This window comes from Panthera tigris, chromosome D3 (genome assembly GCF_018350195.1).
Source record: "Panthera tigris isolate Pti1 chromosome D3, P.tigris_Pti1_mat1.1, whole genome shotgun sequence".
NCBI classification, from domain to species: Eukaryota; Metazoa; Chordata; class Mammalia; order Carnivora; family Felidae; genus Panthera; species Panthera tigris.
In genome coordinates, this window is record NC_056671.1 from 18,442,191 (window position 1) to 18,468,185 (window position 25,995).

A 25,995-nucleotide genomic window follows, 5' to 3' on the forward strand; every position below is an offset into this window, starting at 1 on the left:
GATCCAATCTGAATGGCTTTTTAAATTTTTTTGAGAGTTTTAGCCCATTTACGTTTATTGATATGACAGGTGTCTGGTCTATTTTGTGCTTTATTTTAATTGCTTTGAAAAGTCTACGTCTATGTGATCTGTGCTGCTTTGCATACCTACTAATCATAAAGAAGGTTGATTTTGTTCTAGTGCTGTAACTTTAAATAATACCCTAATCCTCTATTTCTTTGGAACAGTATCTATTACTGTCCTTAAAATGAGCAAACTGATGAAATCAATGTATTTCCTTTTTGTCTCTACATTTTCTTAGAGTTCCTTTCTTTGTATTAAGCCTCCATTACCTGACATCAGTTTTAAATGATATCTTTTGGGGCTCCTGGCTGGCTCAGTTGATAGAGCATGCAACTCTTGATTTCAGGGTTGTGAGTTCAAGCCCCACAGTGGGTGTAGAGATTACTAAAAAAAGGGGAGGGGGGCATGCCTGGGTGGCTCAGTCAGTTAAGCGTCCAACTCTTTTTTAATGTTTGTTTTTGAGAGAGAGAGAGAACGCGCACAAATGGGGGAGGGACAGAGAGAGAGAGAGAGGGGGACACAGAATCTGAAGCAGGCTCCAAGCTGTCAGCACAGAGCCTGACACAGGGCTTGAACTCACAAACCGTGAGATCATGACCTGAGCCAAAGTCAGACACTTAACCAACAGAGTCACCCAGGTGCCCTTAGGCGTCCAACTCTTGATGTCAGCTCAAGTCATGATCTCGCAGCTTGTGACTTCGAGCCCCTCATTGGGCTGTGCACTGATGGTGGGGAGTCTGCTTGGGAATCTCCCTCTCCCATTCTCTCTGCCCCTCCCCCTCCTCACACTTTCTCTCCCCCTCTCAAAAATAAACATTAAAACAAAACAACTTTAAAACAACTTTTTAAAAAGGATATCTTTTGGGGCACCTGGGTGGCTCAGTCAGTTAAGCATCTGACTTCGGCTCAGGTCATGATCTCACAGTTCATGGGTTCTCGCCCCGTGTTGGGCTCTGTGCTGACAGCTCAGATCCTGGAGCCTGCTTCGGATTCTAGGTCTCCCTCTCTCTGCCCCTACCCTGCTCATGCTCTCTCAAAAATAAACATTAAAAAAAGAAAGGAGATCTTTTATTCCCAATTATTAAATATGGGGATATCTGTGCGCTTCTACTGCCATCCCTCCTTTCCCTCCCCGCTTTGTTATTAGCGGTACCATTACTCTATCCCAGGGCTCGTAATGGTGGTTACATCACTACGCCCAGTTATTTTCAGTCTGTCTCCGAGAGAAATAGGGCCAGTGCTCACCACCAGTTCCTGTGCCTCAGTTTCCCATCATCCAAAGTTGGTCCACTTGTATATGGCTTAAGGCCTCACGTGAACAGCACTTCGAGAGTTCCCAAGTTCAGAAAGGTCTATCTGTCGACTTTCTGCTTGAGTGAATGAAAAATAATCCCTGGGTCACTTTGTTTCCTTGAGGGTCTTTGCAGACCATATTCTGTTCTCCTCTAATGTTGAATGTTGCCATGGAGAAGTTGAAGGCTGATTTTTCTTTCTTCGTATTTTACTTTGATCTTTCCATATCTTTCATGTTATTACTTTACTAGCATATGTCTTGGGGTTGACTGTTCAGAGTATCTTTTTCCCAGAACACAGTACCCGTGCCCTTTTGACAGGCAGATCCAAGGCTTGTATTATTTCAGTTTCCTTCTTTGGGGGCTCTAGTTAAGCACAGATTGGCGGTCTTTTGCCTTTCATTTTACTTTTTTTGTGTGTGCCTTGTTTTCCTTATGCACGCCATTTTCCCCTTTTGCTTTTACAGTAAGTTTTTTCTTCTACTCTTGTATATCTTCTTTGTGGTTTTGCTTTATGGAAACCATTGTTTACTAAGTTCTCTCCTTCACGATGAAATATTTAACTATAATCTTCATCTCTTCTGTGGCTACATTTTTCTGATGGGAAGTAGTGGTTTGTTTTGTTTTTTGCCAGCTTTTACTTACGCTTTGCTTTTCCTTTCGATTAAGTACTGTGGTGGTTCAATTTTGATTACTTGCCACTGGAGGAGGCTATTTCTGTCCAGTTGCCTCACAAACAGGTTCCTGCAAGTATGGCTTATTTGTGGGATTTCTTTTGTAGCCCTACCTTCTTTGCTCTTCAGAACCAAGTGGGTCTAGGGAAGGTCTATAACCAGCTGATGCATCCCTGGTTCCACTGCAGCAAAGAAGGGGTTTAGATTTTGTTAAGATTTGTACAGGGTGTATCTGTCACAGTTGGGAAGGATACACTACTGGCTGTTTCTGGAATCTACAGCCATGGCACCCACCCTCTCTCTGCTTCCTCCCTCAGCCCCACTTGATCTCTGTTGCTTTGGGGAGCCTGCCCACCTGTTGTTTAGGGGATTAGCTATCACCTAGTTTTGCCAGAAATGGAACTTGCATTTTTGCTTCATGTTGTTTTGGGGTTATTTGTAGGAAGAGAAGTTATTATATCGACATCCTCAAAACTGAGGGTCTTCTGCTGGTGTTCTTTCGGAGATAGGAGTATAGAGAAATAACTCGCCTTATCAAAAACCGAATGATGACAGATAATTGTTGAGGGCGGGGAGGGCTTTGGTTTCAAGGAATAATGTTTTTTAATGCCTAGTCCCCTTCACTCCTTTATAGGACCTCCAGGGAGAACATGTTCTCTTTTGTTATATTAAGTACTTCACTGAATAGGTTGTCCATGGCACCCAATTCAGAAAGAGCAAGAATTTAAAATGAAAAATAACTCTCTTTCCCAGAGGAAACCAGTGTTAGCAGTTTCATAAATACCCTTCTGAAAAATACACACATGCAGGAGAAGCATTAAATACCTCTTATACCTCCTCCCCTTCTCAATCCCTTGCCTTCTTCCTTACCAGTATGTCCTGGCAGTTATTCACCACCTGACAGAAAGAATGCCTTCATTCTAACAGCTGCACGGTATTCCATTACATGGCTAAAGAATAACGTTTTAACCATCCCTCTCTGATAGACATTTAGGTTGTTTCTAGTCTCTTGCTATTGTGAACAGTGCTGTAATGAATCTTTGTACATGCACGTGTATCTGTGAAAAAACACACATTCTTCCATGGTGGACTTACTGGCTCAAAGAATGTGTGTTCTCACCCATGACTGCCCCTGTGCAGCTGGCTGGAGGCAGGGCGAGGCATGACGACCTGGACTCGTCCATCCTTTGGCTCCAAGACTTGTACTGGTCCGCGTGGAGGGCCACCAAGGACATCCTTCTTCTCTGGCTCACTCAGACCCTTTGACATCTTTGTACTTACTAGAAAAGATACTGACTCTGCCTGTAATTGAAAAGCACAGGGAAGAGGGAGGCAGGAAGGGAGATAAGCAAATTGAATTGGGTGCCCTGCTGCTGGTCAAGGCCTGGACAACTGGCAGAGTCGTCTCCTGCCCTTTCCTCCTCCTGGACATGACTTTGGGGCAGTCAGGCCCTAAGGCAGACCCTCTTGTGCCTGTGGCCCCTCAGACAGAACTGAGACAGGAAGGGCTCTCCCTGAGCTCTGTGACCAGACCGTGGGCTGTGCTGCATTTCTTACCACGGAAGAAAGGTCTCAACTGGGCCATGTGCAGTGTGACCTTGGACAAGTTGGTCAGCCTCGTAGGGCCAGTGTTCTCCCTTCTGTAAAGCAAGGCGTCCGGTCAGGTGGACCTGAGAAGCCATCCAGCTCTGACCACCTGTGACAATAAAACGTCAGAAGCCTGGTCGGGGGAAGACATGGCCCAGTCTGAGAGTCCCTCCCTCCGTTCCTGTAAACTGGGATCCGAGCAGCCTGACGACACAAGGCTGCACAAGGCACGGCAACCACATATGCCCAGAACACGGCCGGCAAACCATTTACCTCTCTGGGACCTGAGGTCAGACAGACAGAGGAGTCAGGAGTGTGGGTGGCCCTCTGTCCAGGAGTCTGGGCAGCTGGCTCTTATAGCCTATGCCGGGTGACTGGAGAAAGTGACCTGCAGACAAAGGAAAAAAGATGTGTATGTGTGTGTACGGTGGGCAGGGGGAGTCCATTTCCCCTCCTCTACCTCAGGCCTAAGATCTTGGGCTACTCCCAGCGGGCCAGAGTCCCTGGGTCCCAAACAGGACCTGCCCACACCTGGGACAGAAGCCTGTTTTTCTCAGCCGCTCAGGGCCTTCCCTGCTAATAAGTATTTGACTTTCTCATCATGGTGTTGATACATCAACTTTGAGTCACCGCCGCTCTAAGTTTAGGCTGGGCGGAGCGCCCCGGCGAGGCACCGTAGGGGCTTGGGGGGTGGCTCTCAGGGACCTGCCATCTGAGAAGGGAATGGCAGCCGCCCCAGGAGACTGATGTGAGCCACCGCTCTTGCTTCTTTATAGGTGAGAGCAGTGGACCCACCCTACCCTCCTTCCCATAAGCCCCTAGGGCACAGGCCTTGAGACCAAGATGGTCTGGGGGTCAAATCCTGGCTGTACCGCAAATGGGGCGTGTGTGTTCTTGGACAAGTGAGTGGCTGGCCCTTTGTGGGCCTGTTAACTCCACTGTGATGTGAAGATAAGAACAGGAGAGAACCCCCAGGGCCTGGCAGCAGGCTCCAACACTTTACCTGCCCCACCTCCCCCGGAGAGTGGGAGCCCCCTCCCTACACCCACAAAGGGACAAGAGGTTCCTGGCCCATCTCATCTTCACAGGAGGAAGGGCTCGCTGACCCAGGAGGAGCAGGGAGAGGCTCTTCTCCCCAGTTCCCACCCCTCATCCCCCCGCCCCAACCCTGACCCCAAAAGGCTAGAACCACAGCCCCATGACATTCCTGCCAGTGCACCTGCTTCCACTGGCACTAATAAAAGACAGAAGAAACAAAGCAATTTAAAATTCCAATAAAATTAAAAACAAACCTCTGGTAGCAGATTCAATTATGTAGCTGTTGCGGAGTGCAGCCTGGGGACAGAAGGAAGGTCCGGTGCTGCCCCCGCCCCGGGAACCATGCCTAGGAGAGAAGAGAGGCTCAGAGACGAAGGGCCACGAGCGAGCCCCCTTTTATGACTTGCCAAATAAAAACCAGCTCTCATAAACTAGGAAGGTAGGCAGCTTCCTCTGTCACAGCGGATCCAGCCACAGTCCACAGCAAAGCAACCCGAGGCTTGCTAAGACCAGAGGAAGACGAAGACCCGAATCACTGCCTTTCCACACTGCACAGAGGTCGTGGCCGGCCCAGTGACAGCGAGAAAAATAAGTTACAAGGACTAGAAAGAAGGAAAACTAACTGCACAGAAACCCCCAAAAGAAGTCAGTCAGCAAGACTGCGGATACAAGAGCGACGCACAGACGCAATTGTGTTCCCCTACGACGGGAGTTGGCAAACATTTTCTGCAACTTTGATATTTTCATCCCTGCAGGCCATCCAGTGTCTACGGTAACTTACCCACCTCCGTCACACTGTAGCAGGAAAACAGCCGCAGATTCACGGACATGAATCGGCGCGGCTGTGTTCCAATAAAACTTTATTTACAAAAACAGGCAGCAGGCCAGGCTTGGCCTGTATGCCACGGTTTACTGGCTCCTAACGTTACACCAAATACAAAGAGCTAGAAATTACATTTTTTAAAAAAGATACTATTACCGATTTTTTTGGCAACTGCCTTACGCCGACGGTAACACCTACCATACGATTCACCCACTCGGACTGCACTAGTGAATACTTTCCAGTGTAAATTCACAGGGTTGTGCAGCCATCACCACTACTAAATTTCCAAATGTTTCCTCATCGCCCCAAACAGAAACCCCACACCCATCACCAGCCGGTCCCCATTGCCCGCAGCCACCTTCCAGCTGTAGGCCACCACGAAACTTCCTGACCTACTTTCGGTCTCTGCGTTGGGTCTCTCTCGATGTCCCGTATAAATGGAATTGTACCCTGTGTGGCCTTTTGTGTCCAGCTGTTTTCACTCCCTGTGTGTTCTGGGTTCATCCACGGAGTATCAGGTGTCCGTGCCCGGCTCCCTGTCACCACCGAATACCATTCCGTTACGTGGCCGGGTCGTGATTCACCCCGTTTTCATGGGGATGTAGGTTTTCATTTTTCTTGCATGTAAACCTACGAGTGGTATTGCTTGGGCACAGGACAATTCTATGTTTAACTTTTCTTAATAATTAAAAATTTTTTTAATGTTTCTTTTTGATAGAGACTGAGTATGAGTGGGGGAGGGGTAGAGAAAGAGGGAGACACAGAACCTGAAGCAGGCTCCAGGCTCTGGGCTGTCAGGACAGAGCCCGACACGGGGGTCAAACTCCAGAACTGCGGGATCATGACCTGAGCCGAGGTGGGACGCTTAACCGACTGAGCCACCCGGGCGCTCCTTAAAGTTTATTTATGTATTTTGAGAGAGAGAGAGAGAAAGCATGCCTGCGTGGGGGAGGGGCAGAGAGAGGGAGAGAGAGAATCCCAAGCAGGCTCCATGCCTATCTTGGAGCCAGACACGGAACCGTGAGATCGTGGCCTGAGCTAAAAAAGAGTCGGGCGCATAACTGAGCCAGCTGCCCAGGGGCCCCTCTGTGTCTAGCTTCCTGAGGAAGTGCCTGAACGGTTTCCCGAGTGGTTGTGCTCTCTTCCGGGGTTCCGGTTTCTCCACATCTTCACCCAAACCTGCCACCCAGCTTTCTAATTCCAGCTGTCCTGCTGGGCACAGAGTGCTTGCTCACTGTGGTTTTGATCTGTAGGTGGTGTTCTGATTACCAGGTCAGCCTCTTTGTTTGTTACAGGTCCATTCAGATTCTCTGTTTCTTCTTAAGTCAGATGGGTAGTCTGCATCTTTCTGGGAACTGTCCACTTTATCCAAGTTATGGTACTATTACAATTTATTAAGGAACTAAAATAAATTGGTAAAAGAGGTAAATGACCTTTGTGGAGAAAAATTTATATTGTGATTTCTCTTTAAAATGTTTTTATTTTTGAGAGAGCACAAGCACGGGAGGGGCAGACAGAGAGGGAGACAGAGGATCCAAAGCAGACTCTACACTGACAGCAGTTAGCCCAATGTGGGGCTCAAACTCATGCACCACCGGATCATGACCTGAGCCAAAGTCGGACGCTTAACCGACTGTGCCACCCAGGTGCCCCAATCCAGTGATATTTTTTAAAGACCTAAATAAACGTGGATGTAGATTATGCACACGGACAGAGTTTGGTATGGAAAAAAGTCAACCCAGTCCTTAAATCCTGACCGTGTGTGTGTTGGGGAAGGGGGGTGTATAATTTGAAAAGCTGATTTTGTCAGCAAAGTCACCTGTGCCTTGCCCATTCTTGGCCTTTTGTTCTTATCAAAGTAGTATTAGGACAGGGGACTGGGCTAGTGCCTCCCTGGCTTTACGGCTGAGGTGGTGGGAGCAGCACAGGGACAGAGGGAACCAGGGCAGGAAGGAGAACATCTAGAAATGGGTCAGTGTGCATGTGAGCTCCATCCGGGACAAAGCAGGCCTTGCAGGTCCCTGGGGACGGACAGGCAGTGCGGAAATGAAAGACGTCGGAGCCCTACCTCACACCACACGGCAAGAAGAGTTCCAGACAGACTTAAAAACCTGGCGCCGGGGAATGCAAAACCTTATCCCTCTTTGAAGAAAATGGAGAGTATCCACCAGGAAGGATTTGCAAACGGAGAGGGAGAATAAAGCACAAATAAAGGAAACACATTGGACCGCATTAAAATTAAAAACTGCAGCTCGGCAAAATACACCATAAAAAAAAGTCAAGGCTAGCCAAAAATAGAGAGAGGGTGTCTGCAGCACTTATAAGGGACCAGTATCCAGAGTAGAGAGAGCCAGGGACGAGGCTGCAGAGAGAGACAGCAATGGGGAGGGGCAGGGTGAGTGGGGAGGGAAGGGTAGATGAGTCAGACCCACGCTGTCCTGGATGGAGACGGACAGGGGTGTGTGTGTGTGGCCAGAAGGAGGAGAGAAGAGGCAGCAGTTCTAAAGGGCACTGGGCAGGCAGGCAGGCCAGCAATGCCGCAGGCGGGTCGGGAAAACAGCAAAGCCAGGGTCTGGGTACCGGGAGACGGTGAGAAGTAAGCTCTCAGAAGCCAGTCAGGGAGCAGCAAAGGGAAAGAGACGACAAGAGGCAGGAAGGTCCGGCTGGGGAAGCATTAAAGCCCACGTCGGCCGCTCCAGGGCGTGGATACCAGGGCGTGGAAGGTGTGTGCCTGTGAGAACCTGCTGGTCTTTGTGAACAGGATGTCCCTGAATATCTGGGCACAAGTGGCTCCACGTGTGTGCCCTAAGCGCGCGCGTATGTGTGTGAGAACCTGCGTGCATATGCACACACGTGGTTAGAGAATGAGAGGCTCCTTTGTGCAGCGCCCAGTGATAACCACCACCCTGCACTGCCTAGTCTGGCCTAGAAAGAGCTGGAAGCCAGGTGGCCAGCCTTTTCTGAGCATCCACTATGTACCAAGATTTCTCATTTAATCTTCCTTCACTCTGTTCTCATAGGACAAATGGAGGCCAGGGAGCCGCGGGGTCACCACCGTGAGGTCACCCAGCTAGTAATGGGGGCACCGGGATTCGCACCCCGGTCAGTGGGCTGGGGGGAGGTCAGGGTTGTTGGCTGCCACCCCTGTCCCTCCCCATATCCCTCCCAGCGGAGGCCAGAGAACAGCTGCATCTGCCCCGGCCCAGCCGCCCTCCCCACGCACCCCCCTCCTTCCTGGGCGGCCTCATTAGGGATTCTGCCGGTGCCACCAGCTAATTAGTGTCACGTTAATTGAGCATTCAGGAGGCTGCCACCTCCAAGGGCAGAGTGTCGGCAGCAAAGGGGAATGCAGATGCAGACTGCTCCTCCCTGTGGGCTCGGGCCAGGCCCTGTGCCCAGGGACCCCTTGCGCCCCGGAGCAGCCCGGGACACCCCTCCCCCCATTTCAACAACGTAATGCCCGCCGTGACTTCCTGAGCCCGAAGGCAAGAGGCAACAGGCAAAATCTGCAACCGCAGGAGAAAAGAGGGGACGTTTGCTGAACGCCTACTGTGAGCCTGGCATACCTTTAGCCCTCCCTCTCCTCCTACGGGAGAGCTGCAGTTACCTCCATTTCAGTCACGAACTCCAGGGTCCGCCAAGGGGACGGCTTCTGCAGGAGTGTGTCCAGTGGACCAGCAGGAGCCTGCGTTCAGCTGGACGGCACCTGGAGGGGCCAGCGTGTAGCCACGGAAGGTGCCTGGAGTCCCACAGAGAAGCCTGGAGCATGGGGGCAGGAATTCCGCGCTGGCATCTCACCCCTCACCCACCCCCACACCCTCCTCCACCTGCCCCTTGGTGAGCAGGTACCGCACACCTTACAGGGCAGAGTATCACACGGACTTCAGCCTCCTGTGATCTGTCCACCCCTTCGTCCCCTTAAAGATGAGAAACGGGGTCACGTTAAGTGACCTGTCCAAGGTCGCCCGGAGCAAGCGGTCACACCGCGCATCTGTCTGCCACGGCCTGACTCCTGCCAGAGTCCGAGCTGTGCACCTGTGCCCTGTGTGGTCTCTCCAGCAGAGCCCTCACCCCTCCACCCCTGCTTCTCCCCCTCCCGATGCGGTGCCGCCGAGTCCCGCTCTCCCGTCTCCCTGTAGCAACATTAAATCCCACTCAAAGGGCCGCTTTTAATTGGCTTAATATACTCGTTAATAACCACGTCTCTTTAACGCACCTGTAAAAGGCCCATAACATTAACGTAAGGGCAGTGACGGCTCATCCGCACTTCCAGCCAGCCTTTTAAATTTCCTTTAATGGGGGCCACGGGGCAGGGGCAGCCCAGCTCACAGGGTGGGTGCCTTTGTTTCCATGCACGGGAGTCGGGTGCTGTCTGCCTGCTGCCCCTCAGCCTCTCGGAGTCCTCAGAACAGAGAATTCTCTGGACTCGGCAGCACTTGCCAAGCACCTGCCGTGGTTCCACACATTTTTTTTTTCAGGCGTCAGGGTGGTGAGAAAGTGCAGGGCTTGGCCTCAGTACCTAGCCCTGGAGACAAGTCAACAGGCAGTTACAGCTTGGGGAGCCCGTTGTGGGGGTGGGGGGCATGCCCCAGCTGAGACCGGGAGCACCGGAGCCAGCTACCCAGGGCGGGTATAAGCAACCTTTCGTACTTCATTCTCCCAGCACGAAATCCAAGCATCCTCTGTGCTCCAGGCACTGTTGGGACAATTGCACCCAACCCCAGGCTGACCACTCTCAATCAGGAACCGGGGAGGACCCAGAGGTGTCTCAGGGCGCGGGAGACAGACGGACGCAGACTGAGTTGGGTGTGTGCGGGAGGGGAGCACAGGGAGGCCTCGTTCCAGCCAGGCTCTAAAGGACCAGTGGGAATTTGGTTACGGAGGGAAAGCGTGTCGGGTGTGCGAGAATCATCCCAAGCCACGGCGTCTGTGGTGCCCAGGGGACACATGGCCAGGGCTCAGATCCTGGCTCACGGATCCTTTCTATGTGACCAGAGCTCTCAAAGTGACGGTCCTTGGGCCGTTTCCCACCCGCCAGGTGTATGATTTGCCCCACTCAGTGACGGAGCCTGATTTCAAGGGTGAACGCCCCCGGGCAGGGCACGGACTCCCTGTGCACCTCACCTCAGTCCCTGCCCCGCCTGGGCCTTCGGCTCATTCCCCGCCCATCTGTCCTTCAGTCCTCAGCAAAAATCCCCGCTTGACACCCTGTTCCTTGAATGTCTCACCTCTTCTGAAACCCAGGGCTGCCTCCCAGGCTGTCACGAGGACTTCAGGAGGGCGGGGCTGTAAGGATTTGGCACAATGCCTGGCCTGGGGCCACACTCAAGGGAGGGTGGTTGTCGGCTGGTGAGAGGAGGCCCGGGGGCCACCATGTGTGTGTCCAGGGGCCTGTGGGAAGGAGGGTTGCAGAGAGAGGTCAGGGTCAGATGGCCGGGGCCTCGAATACCATCCTGAGCAGTTCAGATTTCACAAACACTGGGGCCCACTGGAGGGTTTTACAGAGACCCCCCCTGGGGACTTGGAGACAGTGGAGGGAGCTCCAGTGAGTTCATCACCACCAGCAACTACAGCACCGAGGACAGGACCCTTTATGGTCCTCACAACAATCCTCCAAGGACAGCAATAGCAGCAGCGTCCCCATTTTACGAGAAAACGGAGGTTCCCAGAGGGGTCGTGGCCCGCCCAAAGCCACACGGTGCGTGTGTGGCACAGCCGGGATCTGAATCCAGATCTCTGGGACTCGGCCCCCATCCGCCCCCCTGCACCATGATTCCTTTTCAAAAGGCTGCCAGCCGCCCTCCATGCTCTGCCTGGGAGCAGAGGCAGCCGGACAGTGACAGGCGCCCAGGCAGGCAGACAGGGAGGGCCTCGGGCCGCTCAAGGCCGAGGGAAGAGGAGGAGGGTTTGAAGCAGGCTGCGTGACGCAAACGTCAAGGGCAGGAGGGCCCTGGGAGAAAGGAGAGCTGTGCGCCTGTCCCCCACCCTAAAGCAACGCAAGGTCACGGCCAGCCACTGGCAACGACAGAAAAGCACAGAGAAGAAATGAAACGCCCCCTCACCAGGCAGGGCCATGCTGGCATCTGCGGCTCTTTTCTTCTTCAGTCTTGATTTGACCCCCCAACCCTTCAACGGGGAAGGAGAGAGACGGAGGGCTCTTGAGTACAGCCCCTCTGTCACCTCCTCTTTCCACATGCCTGGACTCTATACCTTTGCCCACTTCATCAGAGCCTTCTAGAACCCAAGTTTCAATGCCCAGCAAAGCACATTGCTGCTGAGAACCTGCTGGGTGCTCTGTCTCGTGGGGACAGGCTGCTCCCAGGACTTCCTCCTGATGCCCCTTTTCCTGCCCTATTTTCCACCCAGTAGCTCAAGGGGTCCCATCAAAACTCAAGGTAGGTCACGTTCTTCCTCTGGTCCCCACCCTCCAACGTGGACCAGGAGCCCAGGTCCTCAAGCATGCCACCCTTCTACAGGCCTTCCCTGCTGGCTCTGCTTCCCCAGACACACCTTATCCACGCCCCTTGGCCTTGGCGCCTGCCGTCCCCCTGCGGACACTGCTCTTCGTCAGACAGCCTCACGGCCCACTCGCTCACCTTCCCGCCCTCTCTCCAAGGCCGTATCATCAGAGACGCCTTCTTCACCGATCGCCGAGTCCACACTGAACACCCCTCCACCAGGTCTGCCCCGTCCCCTGTGCCCTGCTGTTTCTGTTACTGTGCTTGCACAACAAATTACCCCAAAAGTCAGTGGCCTCCGACAGCCGTGTGGTACGCTCAGGGGTACGGACAGGGCACAGGCTGGGGGCTGGAACCTTCTGAAGGCTTTTGCTTCCTCATGTATCAGGTGGTTGATGCTGGCGGTCGGGAAAACACCCACACGTGGCCTCTCCACGTGACCTGGACTTCCGAGAGCACAGTGCCTGGGTTCCAGGGGTGGACGCCCCAAGGCACCGACACAGAGCCACCTCGGGCTCCAGGCGAAGCCACGCCGCAATGACCCAGCCACACAACATCGTGTCTGCTGCACTCTGCTCAGTAGAATGGAGTTGCCCAGTTACTTCCTGTTCGAGTGAAGGAAGAGCGGCCTCCGCGATTTGTGGGAGGAGTCGGAGAATTCGTGGACGTGTTCTAAAACTACCACACCCACTCTATCCTTGTTTCCGGGGCTGGTTGCTGCCTGACTCGACGTATAGGATTGTCGCCCCACGAGACTGTCGGCTCCATGAGGGCAGGGACTCTGCCTGGGCTTTGGTTACTGCTGCTTTTCCCAGGCCCTGCATAGTGCCTGCATAGACGAGAGCCCAGGAAGCATCTGGTGGATGCGGGGCTGAGGAGAGGCTTCTGAGAGGCAGCTCTCCACGAGGCTGTCCGCTTGGCTTAGTTCCTTCCAAGTATCATGACTGGCAGTGAACAGGGGCCCCCAGGCTGGACGGGTCCGTCTGGGCACAGCGTCATCATTCATTGAGACGTTCCTGAGCACCTACTATGTGTCCTGTAGACACCGGGGACTCCGCAGTGAGCAAGCCAGCTCAGGGAGCCCGAGTCTGGTGGGAGAGAAGGACAAGTCCCCGGCACGTGGTGACCAAGCCCAGGCACTGATGGAGCCCAGCTGGGGGGACCCGAGAAGGCAGGGAGGGAGTAGCACTGAAGAGAGGCCCTGGGATCCCCCAACAGGCCCCTCCCCTGCCACCCGTTAACCCTGTGAGCGCTCTTCCCACGTCCCCCATCCTCACCACTGCTTAGAAGCCCGCCAGAGACAGCCGGCTCGGCTGGTGCCGTCTGTGAGGCCTTTTTTGTGTCCTCACAGTGGCCACACGGGGCTGTGCAAGAGCACTGAACTGGTGGCTGGGCCCCCCTCCAGGAACCCTGGTGGGAAAAGCTGGGTGTGAGGCACCCAGGGTGGCTCAGGAGAAAGCCCTTCAGGAACAAGGCACAAGGCAGGGGCTGCGGCAGCCACGGCCTCAGCACAACTGGGCCAGGTTTGGGACCGGGGACTCTGGTGACCTGCAGGGGCACACCCATGCCCCCACCCAAAGGCACTCCCATTCAAGACACCGGAGAGCCCTGAGCACATGCCGGGCGAGACCCGCTCAGGGCCGCGGGCTGGCAGGCCCTAGCAGCCAGCCAAGGGCAGGGGTGAGAGCTGCCGGGCCTGTGACCTCTAACGGCTCACCTCCTGCCTCTCGGAGCCTCCGGGCTGACTCCGGGGTCCCTCCTTTGGATTATTCCCGCCCTCCCCCCCCCCCCCAGTTCTATGGAAGAGGGAGAGCCTCTCGAGTGTCCTGGCTTCACGGGGGCCTGCCTCGTGAGGCGAGCGTTATGAAGACTTGGAAGGAAGACACGCCGGGTCTAGTCTCAGCACCGCCCCTTGCCCGTGGCGTGGTCTTAGGAAGCTCTGAGGTCATACCCTCATCTGTAGAACAGGGGCCTCTGCTAGTTATCTGTTGCTGTGTAGCCGGTGACTTCAGAACTTAGCAGCTTGAGACCTGGACAGACGTGTGTTCTCGCTCATGGTCTGTGATCAGGGATTCAGGAGAGGCTTAACTGGGTAGTTCTGCTCTGCGTCTTCCATGAAGCTGCAATCAGGATGCTGGCCGGGACCATACTCATCCGAAGGCTCGACCGGGGCTGCCTCGCATGGCTGTGGGTGGGAGACCCCCGTTCATCTCCCCCGTGGGCTGCTTCCCCCGCAGCAAGCGATCCGGGTGAGTGAGGAGGAAGCCACAGCGCCTCCATGATCTGGCCCTGGCTGGGTCCACAGGACCTCACGGGTCTCAGCCCCACTTGGGGGCGGGGTGGGGGGAGCAGCACACGGGCATGAGTACCAAGAGGTGATAGTGATGCAGAGGGGTGTGGCACATCTTGGTGGCTGTCTGCTGAATGCTTTGACTCGTCTGCTGCCTCATCTGTAAAGTGGGGACCACCGCTCACTTCTGAGTGGTCAGGTGCGCCAAATGAGACGTCAAGAAAAGCCGTAGGCCCAGAGTCTAGCGCACGCTCCGTGCTCACCAGAGGGCAGGCTCCATCCACTCCCCCAAGTGCTGCAGGGACCAGCCCACCCTCCTGGAGCCCTGATGGCCAGCAGGGGGGCAGATGGGCTCCTCATTTCAGTGAATGGGAACCAGTAACAGGCAGTACTTATTCCCAACCCCCCACCCCCCGCCCCGCTCTCTTCTTCTTCTTAAAGGTTTTAAACACCTAATTTATTCCATCCATTAGATAGATTTTGTAGATTTAATCATTTTCACAGTTGGTGGCTCATTGGATACTCAAGATAAACTCCAAATGAAAGTATAATGGTGAGGACAAATGAGTTTTCACACCACAATGGCAGAAACCTGCTTGGGAAGAGGGTTTAAGAGGAACAAAAATACATACAGATATAATTTTTTTTCCCCGGCAGCCGCTTTTGCTGACTATAGTAGGTTACCACAGTTAATTTCACCAGTTTTGTTCATCTGTAAAATTGCATAAAAGTGACATTTTTGTGCTCATTATAGCAACTGCTGATTTATGGCTGGTAAATGAAGAGCTGGTCCCTTTTTTGCGGGACTCTCCGAGCGGCGCTAAGTGCCCATGAAATTGCTTGTATAATGTAGTTTAAATCCAATCTCAGAGAAAGATTCCCCCGTTGGCCAAAGTGACATTTCCATTCTCCACACCGAGTTTATTTTAGGCCACTTAGGGAGGGGGCTGCCCCAGGCAGGGTCAGGATGGGGGCCTGTGGCCAGCCAGGGGTCAGCTCCACCTGCCCGGCCCCGAATTAGGCCCGAGGGATGAAGGGGCACTCCCCTAGTCTCCTTGGCATGCTGAGTGCCGCCTGCCTCTTCCCTGCCTGCTGCCCTGCCCAGGTCAGACCACATTCCTGCACCTTAGGGCAGAAGGGAATGACCTTTGCAACACGCATGTGTGCCCCACCCCTCCCCTGCCCTGCCCTGCCCTGCGGCGAGGAGGCCCCTTTGCACTGGCCCCCTGCCCTCCCAGGCCGCCTGTCTCTCCTCTTCCACGCGCCTGATCCGGGCTTCTGCTCTCATTCCACATTATTTACAGTTCCTCACTCAGGACATGCTTCCTCACCTCTGGACCTCTGCCTGTGCTGTTTCTTCTGCCTGAAATATGTTGCTCTCCCCTCTCCTCACCCCTTTTGACATCGCCTTCACTGGGATGCCCTTTCTTCCAGAAAGCTGTCTCGCTTTCCAGAGCCCCGCTGGGTGAGGCCCCCGCCCCATCCCCAAATGCCTTAGCCTTCCCATCACAGCACGTGTCTTGCTCGGCTCACCGGCTGTGAGCCCAACAAGGGGCTCAGGGGCGAGGCTCTGGATGGATGGGATGTGGGGCGAGACCTTCAAGGGATGGGCAGGTGGGGTCTGCACTCCACCCCAGCCACAGTGCCAGGACCCCCCGGGCTGGTCAGAAGGAAGGGCAGCCCGAGCCCCTGCCCCTCCGCCCCCAGGGAGGCCCGCATCCCAAGCAGATGGGGAGGGCGTCAACACCCCCACTCGGAGAGCACCCGATGCTGCCCACACTCCACCATGCACAACTCATGAAAGTTCGCAGCCACCCTGGGAGGCAGCGTTCGTGGCAGTATCACCTCCCATTTTACAGATGAGGAAACTGAGGCGCCCCATTCTCAAGTTCCCCCTGGGAGTCACCGGTGGGCCCCAAGGGAGTCATGGGACAGGAGAAAGGCAGTGTGCTGCGGAGACCTTGTAGGGAGGGGCCCCTCGCCCCAGGGCCTAGACAGGTGACCATCTCCCAACTCCGACTGTGTGTCTCACCCCCTTTGGCAGCCATCACTCCAGGCCACCCTGCACAACTGACACAATCATGATCCCCGGTTCACAGGTGGGGAGGCTCGGTCAGGCAAGCCACAAAGCCCCACAACCAGGCAGGACTCCACTCAGGCCAGCCAGCTCTAAAATCCGGAGACCTCCCATCTGTCTCCCACAGCCCGCCCCCGCCCCACCCTCCTTTCCCCACCTGGGGAGGGTCCTGGGCAGCACTGAGGAATGTCTCAGGCCCCGGGGAGGGGCTCTGGATGGAAGAGGGGGGTCTGCCCACCAGCAGCCCACCTCCCCCAGGACGCTGGCCGGTGGGACGGTCAGCCTGTCACACAAAGTGCAGCCTCCGGCCCCACAATGACAGCGTGCAGAAGAGGCAGTGGTTACCACCCTGGCCTTGTAGGTGACAGGCAGACTTGGGGATGGGACGGGCAGCCACTGTGGCTAAAACCCCTCCTCCCCTGCCTGCTGATCAAGGCAGGTCATGTGAGCAACCGACGAAAGCCAACGGAGCATCTCCTGTCCGTCTCCGGCCTTGTGCTGGGCTCTGTTCACATAGCAACACATTTAACTATCCCATAGAGGTCAGCAGGTGGCCATCATCCCATTTTACATCCCATTTTACATCCCATCCCACCAAGGGAGGCACAGAGAGGATGACGAAGAAATAGCAGGAAGGGCCTGCCACCAGTGTGGTGTGAAGACGGGGCGCCAAGCGTCAGTGAGGGTGCGGAGCCCCCGGAACTCCTGTTTTCCGCCGGGGGAGCGCGGCCCGGCACAGGCTCCTTGGCAAAGCGTGGGGCGTCTTCTCCTGAAGCTGCAGGTTCACCTGCCCCGAATCCCCGTCCCGGGCAAAGTCCCAAGAGAACTCACTGGGTACTCGCACACCAGGAAGCGTGGCAGTGTGTGTGTGTGTCAGCCCCAAACTGGAAACCACCCAAATGCCGTCAGCAGCAGGAAGGAGGAGTCCACACGAGGACCACACGGCCGTGAGGAAGCGCGAACCACGGCCACCTGAGTGAACCTCACAAAACACCTTGGGTGGCAGAGGCCGATGCGGCCGAGGGCGCGTGGCGGGATTCCAGCCCGCGTGTACAGACGCTGCCATCGGAAATCAGGACGGCTGTGCGCTTGGGCGGAGTCGCAGGCGACACTCTGGGGGCACCGGCAGTGACCCATCTCTCGGCCCAGCGCGTTCCGTCCGTGAAAGCTCAGCTTACGATGCATGCAGTTTGCTTTCTGTACCTTACACCCAAGGCGAAGCTCTGGGGTTTAGAAGGGACAAACGGAGGGGCGAGGGGGCAAATGGGGAACCAGAGGAGGGAGTGGCAGGGCTGTGGCCACACCGCCTCCCCGGGTCGCGGGGTCAGCCCTCACCTGTGCTTTCCTCTCCGCTTATCTCCGCAGGCGAGACGGCCGCCAGCTCCATGCATTCGTCCCGCTACCCGAGCCCGGCCGAGCTGGACGCCTATGCCGAGAAGGTGGCCAACAGCCCGCTGTCCATCAAGATCTTCCCCACCAACATCCGGGTGCCCCAGCACAAGCACCTGGGCCGCACGGTCAACGGCTATGACACCAGCGGCCAGCGCTACAGCCCCTACCCGCAGCACGCCGCCGGCTACCAGGGCCTGCTGGCCATTGTCAAGGCCGCCGTCTCCTCCTCCGGCAGCGCCGCGCCTGCTGGGCCTGCCAAAAGCGTGCTCAAGAGCGCCGAGGGCAAGCGGACCAAGCTGTCACCAGCTGCCGTGCAGGTGGGCATCGCGCCCTACCCGGCGCCCAGCACTCTGGGGCCCCTGGCCTACCCCAAGCCGCCCGAGGCACCCGCCCCACCACCCGGCCTGCCCGCGGCCGCCGCCACCGCCGCCTCCGTCATCCCCCTGCCTGGCCGCGGCCTGCCCCTGCCGCCTTCCAACCTGCCCTCCATCCACAGCATCCTCTACCAGCTCAACCAGCAGTGCCAGGCCCCGGGCGCCGCGCCTGCCGCCTGCCAGGCCGTAGCCGGTCCCCACCCCAGCCCGGCCAAGCACGGCCCCGTGCCCAGCTTCCCCGGCATGGCCTACTCGGCCGCTGCCGCCGGCCTGCCCGACTGCCGGAAAGGTGCCGAGCTGGGCCAGGGCGGCACGGCGGCCTCGACGTTGGCTGGGGCCACCAAGCCTGCAGGGTACGCCGACGGGGGCCTGGATTACCTGCTGTGGCCGCAGAAGCCGCCCCCACCCCCACCCCAGCCGCTGAGGGCCTACAGCGGCGGCACGGCGGCCAGCAAGTCCCCCGAGGCGTGCGGGGGGCGGGTGTACGAGCGGGCCAGCGGGTCGCCCCTCAGCTGCGCCATGGGGCTGCCCACCGGCTTCACCGTGGGCCAGTACTTCGCCGCCCCCTGGAACAGCGTGCTGGTGACTCCCACCAGCGATTGCTACAACCCGGCGGCGGCCGTGGCCGTCACTGAGCTGGGGCCGGGGGCGCCCCGGGAGCTGGCGGGCCCCCCCGTGGAGGCCCTCTCGGGCCTGCCCAGCAAGAGCGTGTGCAACACGGCCGTGCTGAGCAGCAGCCTGCAGTCGCTGGAGTATCTCATCAATGACATCCGGCCGCCCTGCATCAAGGAGCAGATGCTGGGCAAGGGCTACGAGACCGTGGCTGTGCCCCGGCTGCTCGACCACCAGCACGCCCACATCCGCCTGCCCGTCTACAGATAAGGCCTGCCCGGCGGACGCGTGGACAGACGGACAGGGCGTCGAGCGGGAAGGCAGGCCGCAGAACAGGGTGGGCGGCGCACAGGGGCGCCCAGCCTCGCCCTGTGCCCGAGTGCCCGTGGGTGCCCACAGGGAAGCCGGGCGGGCTGCTGCCGTGCGGCCACCTGATGGGGAGTGGCGGGGCCGCCTTTCTGCCCAAGGCCCCTCCCTGCTATCGGCTGCCCGAGGACACGGGGAGGGCCCAGGACCACCACTGACGTCCACCACTTCCTCCATCCAAGCTGGCAGAGGCAGGGAGAGAGAAACCACTTTAAAACAGGAATGGTTCTTTCTGGCTTTCCCAAGAGAGGGGCTCAGGCCACGGGGGGACACAGGAGGAAATGTGATGGTCCAGAGTCAGGGTGGGGTCAGAGCAGCCCCCAGGGGTCAGAGAGCTCCTCCCCCCACGGGCTCCCCGTCTCCTGGAAAAGGAGCAGAGAGGGGGTATAGGAAGTCACAGGGCCTACAGTGTCCCCCACTGGCCAATCCAAGTGAAGGCCACTCTGAGAGAGGCTCCAAGGACCACCAGTCCCCCTGCTCCTCCTCCTCTAGATTCTCCTTCCCTCCTCCCATCTCTTCCCCAAACAGAATTACACCCCCATCCCCACCCTCCAGACCCCGTACTACCACCGTCCCCTTTCTCTCCACATCTTACAGGGCTGCTGGGCACGGCTGTACAGGCTGTGCACCGCACAAGGGCACCTCGTCCAAGGAGACACCATTTGCATCCTAGACGTGTATATTTATTACGGCAGTTTTCTGAATCTTGAGGAAGGGGCGCCATTTTCCTATTCGCACAAAGGCACCACAGGGGCTAACGGTGGGCCTGCCATCTTAGACACCAGTCAGAGGGACCCTGCCCTGCCTTCCTCAGGGGTTCTCCTCAGAGCCAGTGAGAGGCAACCTACTGGTTTTAACTGGGAGACCCAATCCAACGCCTTTCCTGCAAGCTGCCCTCCAAGGCCCACCCCACACCACGGGGAGGCAGGCAAGGAGCCCCCTCTTCAGTCCCCAAGGCCCGAATTCCCCAAGTCCCGGCCCCTCTGGCACTCCGGAAGCGGTACTGTATCTCTCCAAGGCCTGTTCGAGCACTAAGTGCATTTACAAATCTCTGAGAATGTTTTTTTTTTATACTAAAATTGACCATTATATTCTACTGTGAGAAGTGCAGTCTGCACTATATTGTTTTAAAAACGAAGAGAAAGAAAAAAAAAGGAAAACACAGATGGTGTCTCAGCTGTGGAATTGTTTTGTTCTGTCCTCCCTCCCCCAGGAGTAAAACGGGCTGTCTCCCCCGCTGCCGACCGGGCTTGGAGCCCTGAGGAAGCAGGCCAGGAACCTCCTGGCACCCGCCGGCCACTCTGCATTCAGTGTTTCATTTCCTTTTCCAGCTCTTTCAAGGTAGACACCGTCATTTACCCCGTTGACATGTCCGCGCACAGGCGGAAGGCCACTGGGTCGTGGCCGGCGACCGGTCTGCAGAGCGGCTGAGACAGAACCAAGCCCGGGCCCCTTGGCTCGTTCCCCGAATGGTGCCGAGGTGGTCTGGGGATGGTGTCTCCCTGCATCACGAAATGCCTTCCCAGCTTTTCCCTTGTGCCTGACCCGCTCCAGGCGTCCATGGGCCAGTATGGCCCTGGGCAGGCCAGAGTGGCTGTGGCAGTGACCTTCTCCCTGGCCAGCCCCAGCACACGCCCACTCCAGGCCCCGGCACCTGGAGATCTGCAGCCCCCCCCACCCCAGGACACTTGGCATTCATCGGGCACCTAACTTTGTGCTGGGCACGTTCATACACACTGTATCTCACTGGAGCCTCGCCACATCCTTGCAAGGTAGTAGGTGTCAGAGGAAGAAACCGAGGCTCAGAGATGTTAGGTGACCTGCCTAAGGTCACACAGCAATTCTGAAAAGTTGGGGTCTGGACCCCACAGCATGGACTCTTTTTCACATCCTGTCTCTGCCCTCTCCCCGGGCAGGGGAGCCCGCCATCCGGCCTGGGGGACCTGGGGAGCCCCCAGTTTGTTTTCGTTGTTATTTTTTTTAAGTTTTTTAAAATTTTTTTTAAGTTTATTTATTTTTGAGAGGCAGAGCGAGCAGGGGAGAGGCAGAGAGAGGGACGGAGTTTGTGAAGCGGGCTGTGTGCTGACAGCGGAGAGCCGACACAGGGCCTGAACCCACGAACCATGAGATCATGACCTGAGCCCAAGTGGGACGCTTAACTGACTGAGCCCCCAGGAGCCCCACCCCCAGTTTGTTTGATGCAGGCCTCCCTTCCCATGCTCGGAGCCCCACCTGGGTGCCAGGGCGGGACCCAGGCCCTTCTGCACATCACTGTCACGCCCTGGGGAGCCCCGGGGTCCTGCTGGTGACAAGCTGAGAAGGTACTGCCAGGCAGGCTGCTGGGGGTGATCATAAGTGGGAAGCCGAGAGCAGTTGACAAAGAGCTTTTCTGACCTCCCGAAATGGGAGTCTCACAGCAGCTGCATCAGGTACGTATGCAACAAAGTCATCCCCGTCTTACAGGATGAGAACGCAGAACCCGAGGATGGCCTGGCGGACCGACAGGAGGGGAGCGTCAGGCCCCGCCCCCCGGGCTCGGGCAGCCTCCGCCCTCACGCAGAGCTGCAGCCCGCCTGGGGCCGCGCAGTGCCGAGGAGGTCCCTGGAGGTGGGCAGCCCAGAAGGCCCAGACTCTGGAGTGAGCTAGAAGCAGGCTGGAGTCGGAGCTTTGCTCCTCCGAGTGACCCTGGACCAGCGAGGGAATTCAAGAACACGAAAGCTCCGTTCTGGAACTTGGAGAGGGGCAGAGAGACAGGGTCTAGGGCTAGATTCAGGGCTGGATGGCGGCCTGTGGCTCAGCTGTTCCCAGGGGCCACCTCCGCACCAACGTGATCTCCCGGTAGCCCAGGTCCCCACGTCCTGGGCCCACGGCCAGGGGCATCAGGGGAGCACACGGAGGCAAGCCTGGAGCCACCGGCCGAGACAGGTCCCTCCATTTGGAGATGCTGGAATTGCAGATTGAGGACCCGCCTCCTATCCGGGAAAGGCTCCACCTTTGTGGGGCGGGGCCTGCGCCGTGGGCGGTGGGGGCACGTGGCACAGACAGGCTGGGGCGGGCCCCAGGGTCCGGCTGGGGTTCTGGCCCTGCCCTAGCACCGGCTTCCCCCGGCGCCTTGGCCGGGCTCCTTCTTCCTAGGAGCTGAACTCGCTGAGCGCGAAGAGCCTTCCAGAATCACCATGCTGACATGCCGCAGCCCTGCCCTTTATATCACCGCCTCGCAGTGCAGGCGACCACGACGTTACTATCGACGCTACAATCACCAAGGGCCCACAGTCACCCCAGGCACACTGGTCACCAGGCTCGGTGCTAAACGGTGTTAGTCGCCACGACCATTCACGATACGGGTGCACGTCCCCGTGTCCCAGGTGAGGCTAGTGACGCCCCCAGGGAGGGCAATCGCTTTGCCCGGCGTCAGCTGAGGCCTGAGGAGGGCGAAGCAGCTGGGATCGAACCCAGGCCTGTCTGATTCAGAGTCTGACCTCTGACCTGCCGCGCTTTGCGGAGAACAATAAACTACCACCAAGCCCCAGATGTGGCCCCCTGGGCTCCAGCACAAAGGTCCAGCCTTGGGGCCCCCACTGCCGGCTGCAGGGTGTGGTGCTGGGTCAAGGGGCAGAGGGAACAATCTGCTCTCTGTCTGTCCCCCCCCTCCCCAACCAGAGCTGCAAGCCCTTCCCTGTCTCCAAGCCCCTCCTGGCGACCCCAGGCTCCTCCGGCTGTGGGCTCACACCCCTGAGAGCTGAACTGTCCCACGCGGTAGCCACACGTGGCTGGCACGGAACTTCGAGGATTATTAGCACTTACTTCATTAACAAGGGCTACAAGACCACCCCATCTTACAGACTCCAGAGCTGCCCGCGAGGGGCCTGAGAGCCTGGGCAAATATTTCAGTGAAGGGTCCAGTACGGGGGACACTCACCTTTCCGGGAAGCTCTGTGCTTTCTTGACCCATGTGCCAGCCTTCAGAGCCCCTCCCCACTTCTGGAGAGGGGAACCTGAGACCACGTCAACCCCTGAACTTGCCCCGCAGCGACTTCGAACCTACGCTAGGGCTTCCAGCTGTACCGAGACTCCGCCCCCACACGTGCACCCTGTCCCACTGCGCCTGCGCATTCCAGGCTCCCTTAAAGGGCCCTAGTGGGGCGCCTGGGTGGTTTGGTCGGTTAAGCGTCCGACTTCGGCTCAGGTCACGATCTCGCGGTCGGTGGGTTTGAGCCCCGCGTCGGGCTCTGTGCTGACCGCTCAGAGCCTGGAGCCTGTTTCAGATTCTGTGTCTCCCTCTCTCTGTGACCCTCCCCCGTTCATGCTCTGTCTCTCTCTGTCTCAAACATAAATAAACGTTAAAAAAAAAAAAAAAAAAAAGGGCCCTCGTGGTCCCACCCGCCCCCTGCGCGGGCCTGGAAGGTGGAGCCCAGCTAGGGGGGCGGGTGGACTGAAGGATTTCTGTTTAAATCACCAGCACGGCCAGCTCACTAGGACTGTGGTGGCGGGAGGGGAGGAGGCCGGGAAACTGGCTTCAGTAACTCTTCCACTCCATAGGTGACCCTGGGGGGACTTGTGTGGCCTCGATTCCAGATCTGTCAAAGGAGGTCGTGGCATCTGAAGGGCGGGATGTCACCAGGTGATGTGTGATCAGAATGACAGGGCAAATGGGCCCTGTGAGAGGGACCTGCCTGAGGGCAGTGGGGTCTAGCGGTTAGAGGATCAGACAGACCTGGTTCCAAGGTTGACACTGCCCCTCATGAGCATGTGGCCTTTGGCAAGTGACCACCCCTCTCTGAGCTGCCTATTTCTCCACTGTAAAGAGACTGGTATTATCTAATTCAGTCACCAAGTCGCATTATCACCGTGTGCGGTTGAACATTAGGAAACAGGTGGCCAAGTCCCCTGGGGAACAGAATCCGCTTTAGAGAAGATGCCCCCAAAGTTAGGTGTGTTATTTCTGTCATCACCTACTCCAGCTGCTTTCACCTTGGAAAGTGCGTTTCCATGTAAAAAGAGGTCCAAAATAGATGCATCCCTCTCCCTCTACCTTGGAGATGCCCAAATCATATTAGCATATTAAAGGCTCTGAAAAGTCCTGCAGGCAAAGTATCCATCCTTTTAACCCAGCATTTCTCTAACTTTTTTTTAGTTCTTTTTTTAAATGTTTGTTTATTTTTAATTTTTTTTAAGTTTATTCATTTTTGAGAGGCAGAGACAGAGCGTGAGCGGGGGGAGGAGCAGAGAAAGAGGGAGACACAGAATCCGAAGCAGACTCCGGGCTCGGAGCTGTCAGCACAGAGCCTGACGTGGGGCAAGAGCTCACGAACTGCAAGATCATGACCTGAGCCAAAGTCGGATGCTTATTAATGTTTATTTATTTTTGAGAGAGAGAGAGAGAGACTGAGCATGTGCAGGGGAGGGACAGAGAGAGAGAGGGAGACACAGATTCTGAAGCAGGCTCGGGGCTCTGAGCTGTCAGCACAGAGCCCGACGCGGGGCTCGAACCCACAAACTGTGAGACCATGACCTGAGCTGAAGTTGGATGCTCAACTGACTGAGCCACCCACGTGCCCCTATTTATTTTTGAGAGAGAGGGAGAGAGTCGCATTCGCGAGCCAGGGAGAAGCAGAGACAGAGAATCCCAAGCAGGCTCGAACTGTCAGTGTGGAGCCCAACGCGGGGCTCGAACTTATGAACTGTGAGATCATGACCTGAGCCAAAAACCAAGAGTCTGACGCTTCCGACTGAGCTGTCCAGGTGCCCTCCCTAAGTTTTTGTTTCTATCCACTAATATCCCAAAGAACAAATACTTCAGGAAATACTGAGTCCTACCTCTTGTACTGCAATTAGGGAAACTAAGTCCTTCTCTCTGGTGATGTGCGGATCTCAGTTTCCCCGGTTGCAGCACAAAGACTCCTAATGAATTTGTGGCAGAGCAACAGCTGGAATCCAACCCTGGCCTGGAGTCATTGGGCCTCAATTCTGGGGCCACCACATCCTAGTTGGTCCTTGTCCACCGTGTTGAGCTAGGCCCAAAGAGGGGAAAGGACCCCCAAGAAGAGACGGGAAGACTTCATTCGACAAGTGGGAGTGAGTACCCCTATTTTGAAAATGACAAAAGTGAGGTTCAGAGAGGGAAGGCAACTTGCCTGAGGGCACACAGCAACTAGGTCTAGACTCTCCCCAGGCAGATCTGGGCCACCTTCTCTCCTTCTCTCGTTGTTGGGAGGTGCGGGACTTCCTGACTCTTACAGCCTGGGGACATACCCCATGGGGAGCTCAGCTAGGGGTTCTTTCCAACTAAATTGGCTGCTTCCAAGTTCCCTCTGGCCTCCTCTGAGGAGGCCCCCGGGTGTGACTACAGCGGCCCCTGGTGGCCAATCTCCAGGATCCGCAGTCCCACCCTGCTCCAGCCAAAGGCTGCTGTGTGGGATCCAGTGGACGCGTCCCAAACCGAGGGGGGCTAAGAGCAAGCGGGCCTCTCTGATGTCACTAGCACCTGGATCTGGGCACCTGGATTCAAGTCCCAGTTCCACCCAAACTCCTCTGTCCTCTCCTGTTAGAAGCCATCACAGATGTTACCATGGAGAAATGGAATGTGCACATGCTCTGGAAAGGCCAAAACACTAAGGGAAAAAAAAAATCCCGCCAACCTCCTAGAAGGGTTCTCCTCCTAAGACAGAGGGGGCAAATCCTGACTCCACCACATCTAAGCTGCGTGTTCTTAGGCAAGGGTGTTCACTTCATGGGGTCTCACTTTCTTCATCTGTAAAATGGTGATAAAAATGTATTCTGATTTGGGCAAAGTATCAAGAAACCCTGACTCGGTTGTTAAATGAGAAAGAAAAAGGATCATCTCAAACAACCATAAGAAGCCTTAAGGTAGGGCGGCCCCAGGGTTGGTTAATTCAGCAGCTCGACGGTATCATCGAAGACCCTTTCTCATCCTTCTATTCCACTAAAC

At 56.4% G+C, this 25,995-nt stretch overlaps 1 protein-coding gene and 1 long non-coding RNA gene across 5 annotated transcripts in view; one reads left to right on the forward strand and one right to left on the reverse strand.

The window, feature by feature from the left end:
* The window catches only part of FAM222A (family with sequence similarity 222 member A), a 54,684-nt gene extending 34,467 nt beyond the window's left edge, over positions 1-20,217 (forward strand). For 3 of the 4 annotated variants that reach the window (XM_042962003.1, XM_042962004.1, XM_042962005.1), the window contains exon 3: positions 17,668-20,217. In XM_042962003.1, the coding sequence (XP_042817937.1) occupies positions 17,668-18,950 (1,283 nt within the window). In that variant the 3' untranslated portion in view covers positions 18,951-20,217. Of the gene's footprint in view, positions 1-13,799; positions 14,185-17,667 lie in introns of those variants that run through there. The other variant, XM_042962002.1, reaches the window with a different exon arrangement.
* On the reverse strand, positions 1,068-23,173 carry LOC122232520. The gene is made up of 5 exons (XR_006209847.1): positions 22,966-23,173; positions 4,909-5,000; positions 3,890-4,004; positions 3,587-3,725; positions 1,068-3,331 (listed from the first exon to the last, which is right to left on the reverse strand). It is a non-coding gene; the product is annotated as an uncharacterized LOC122232520 (long non-coding RNA).
* Between the last annotated feature and the right edge of the window lie 2,822 nt (positions 23,174-25,995).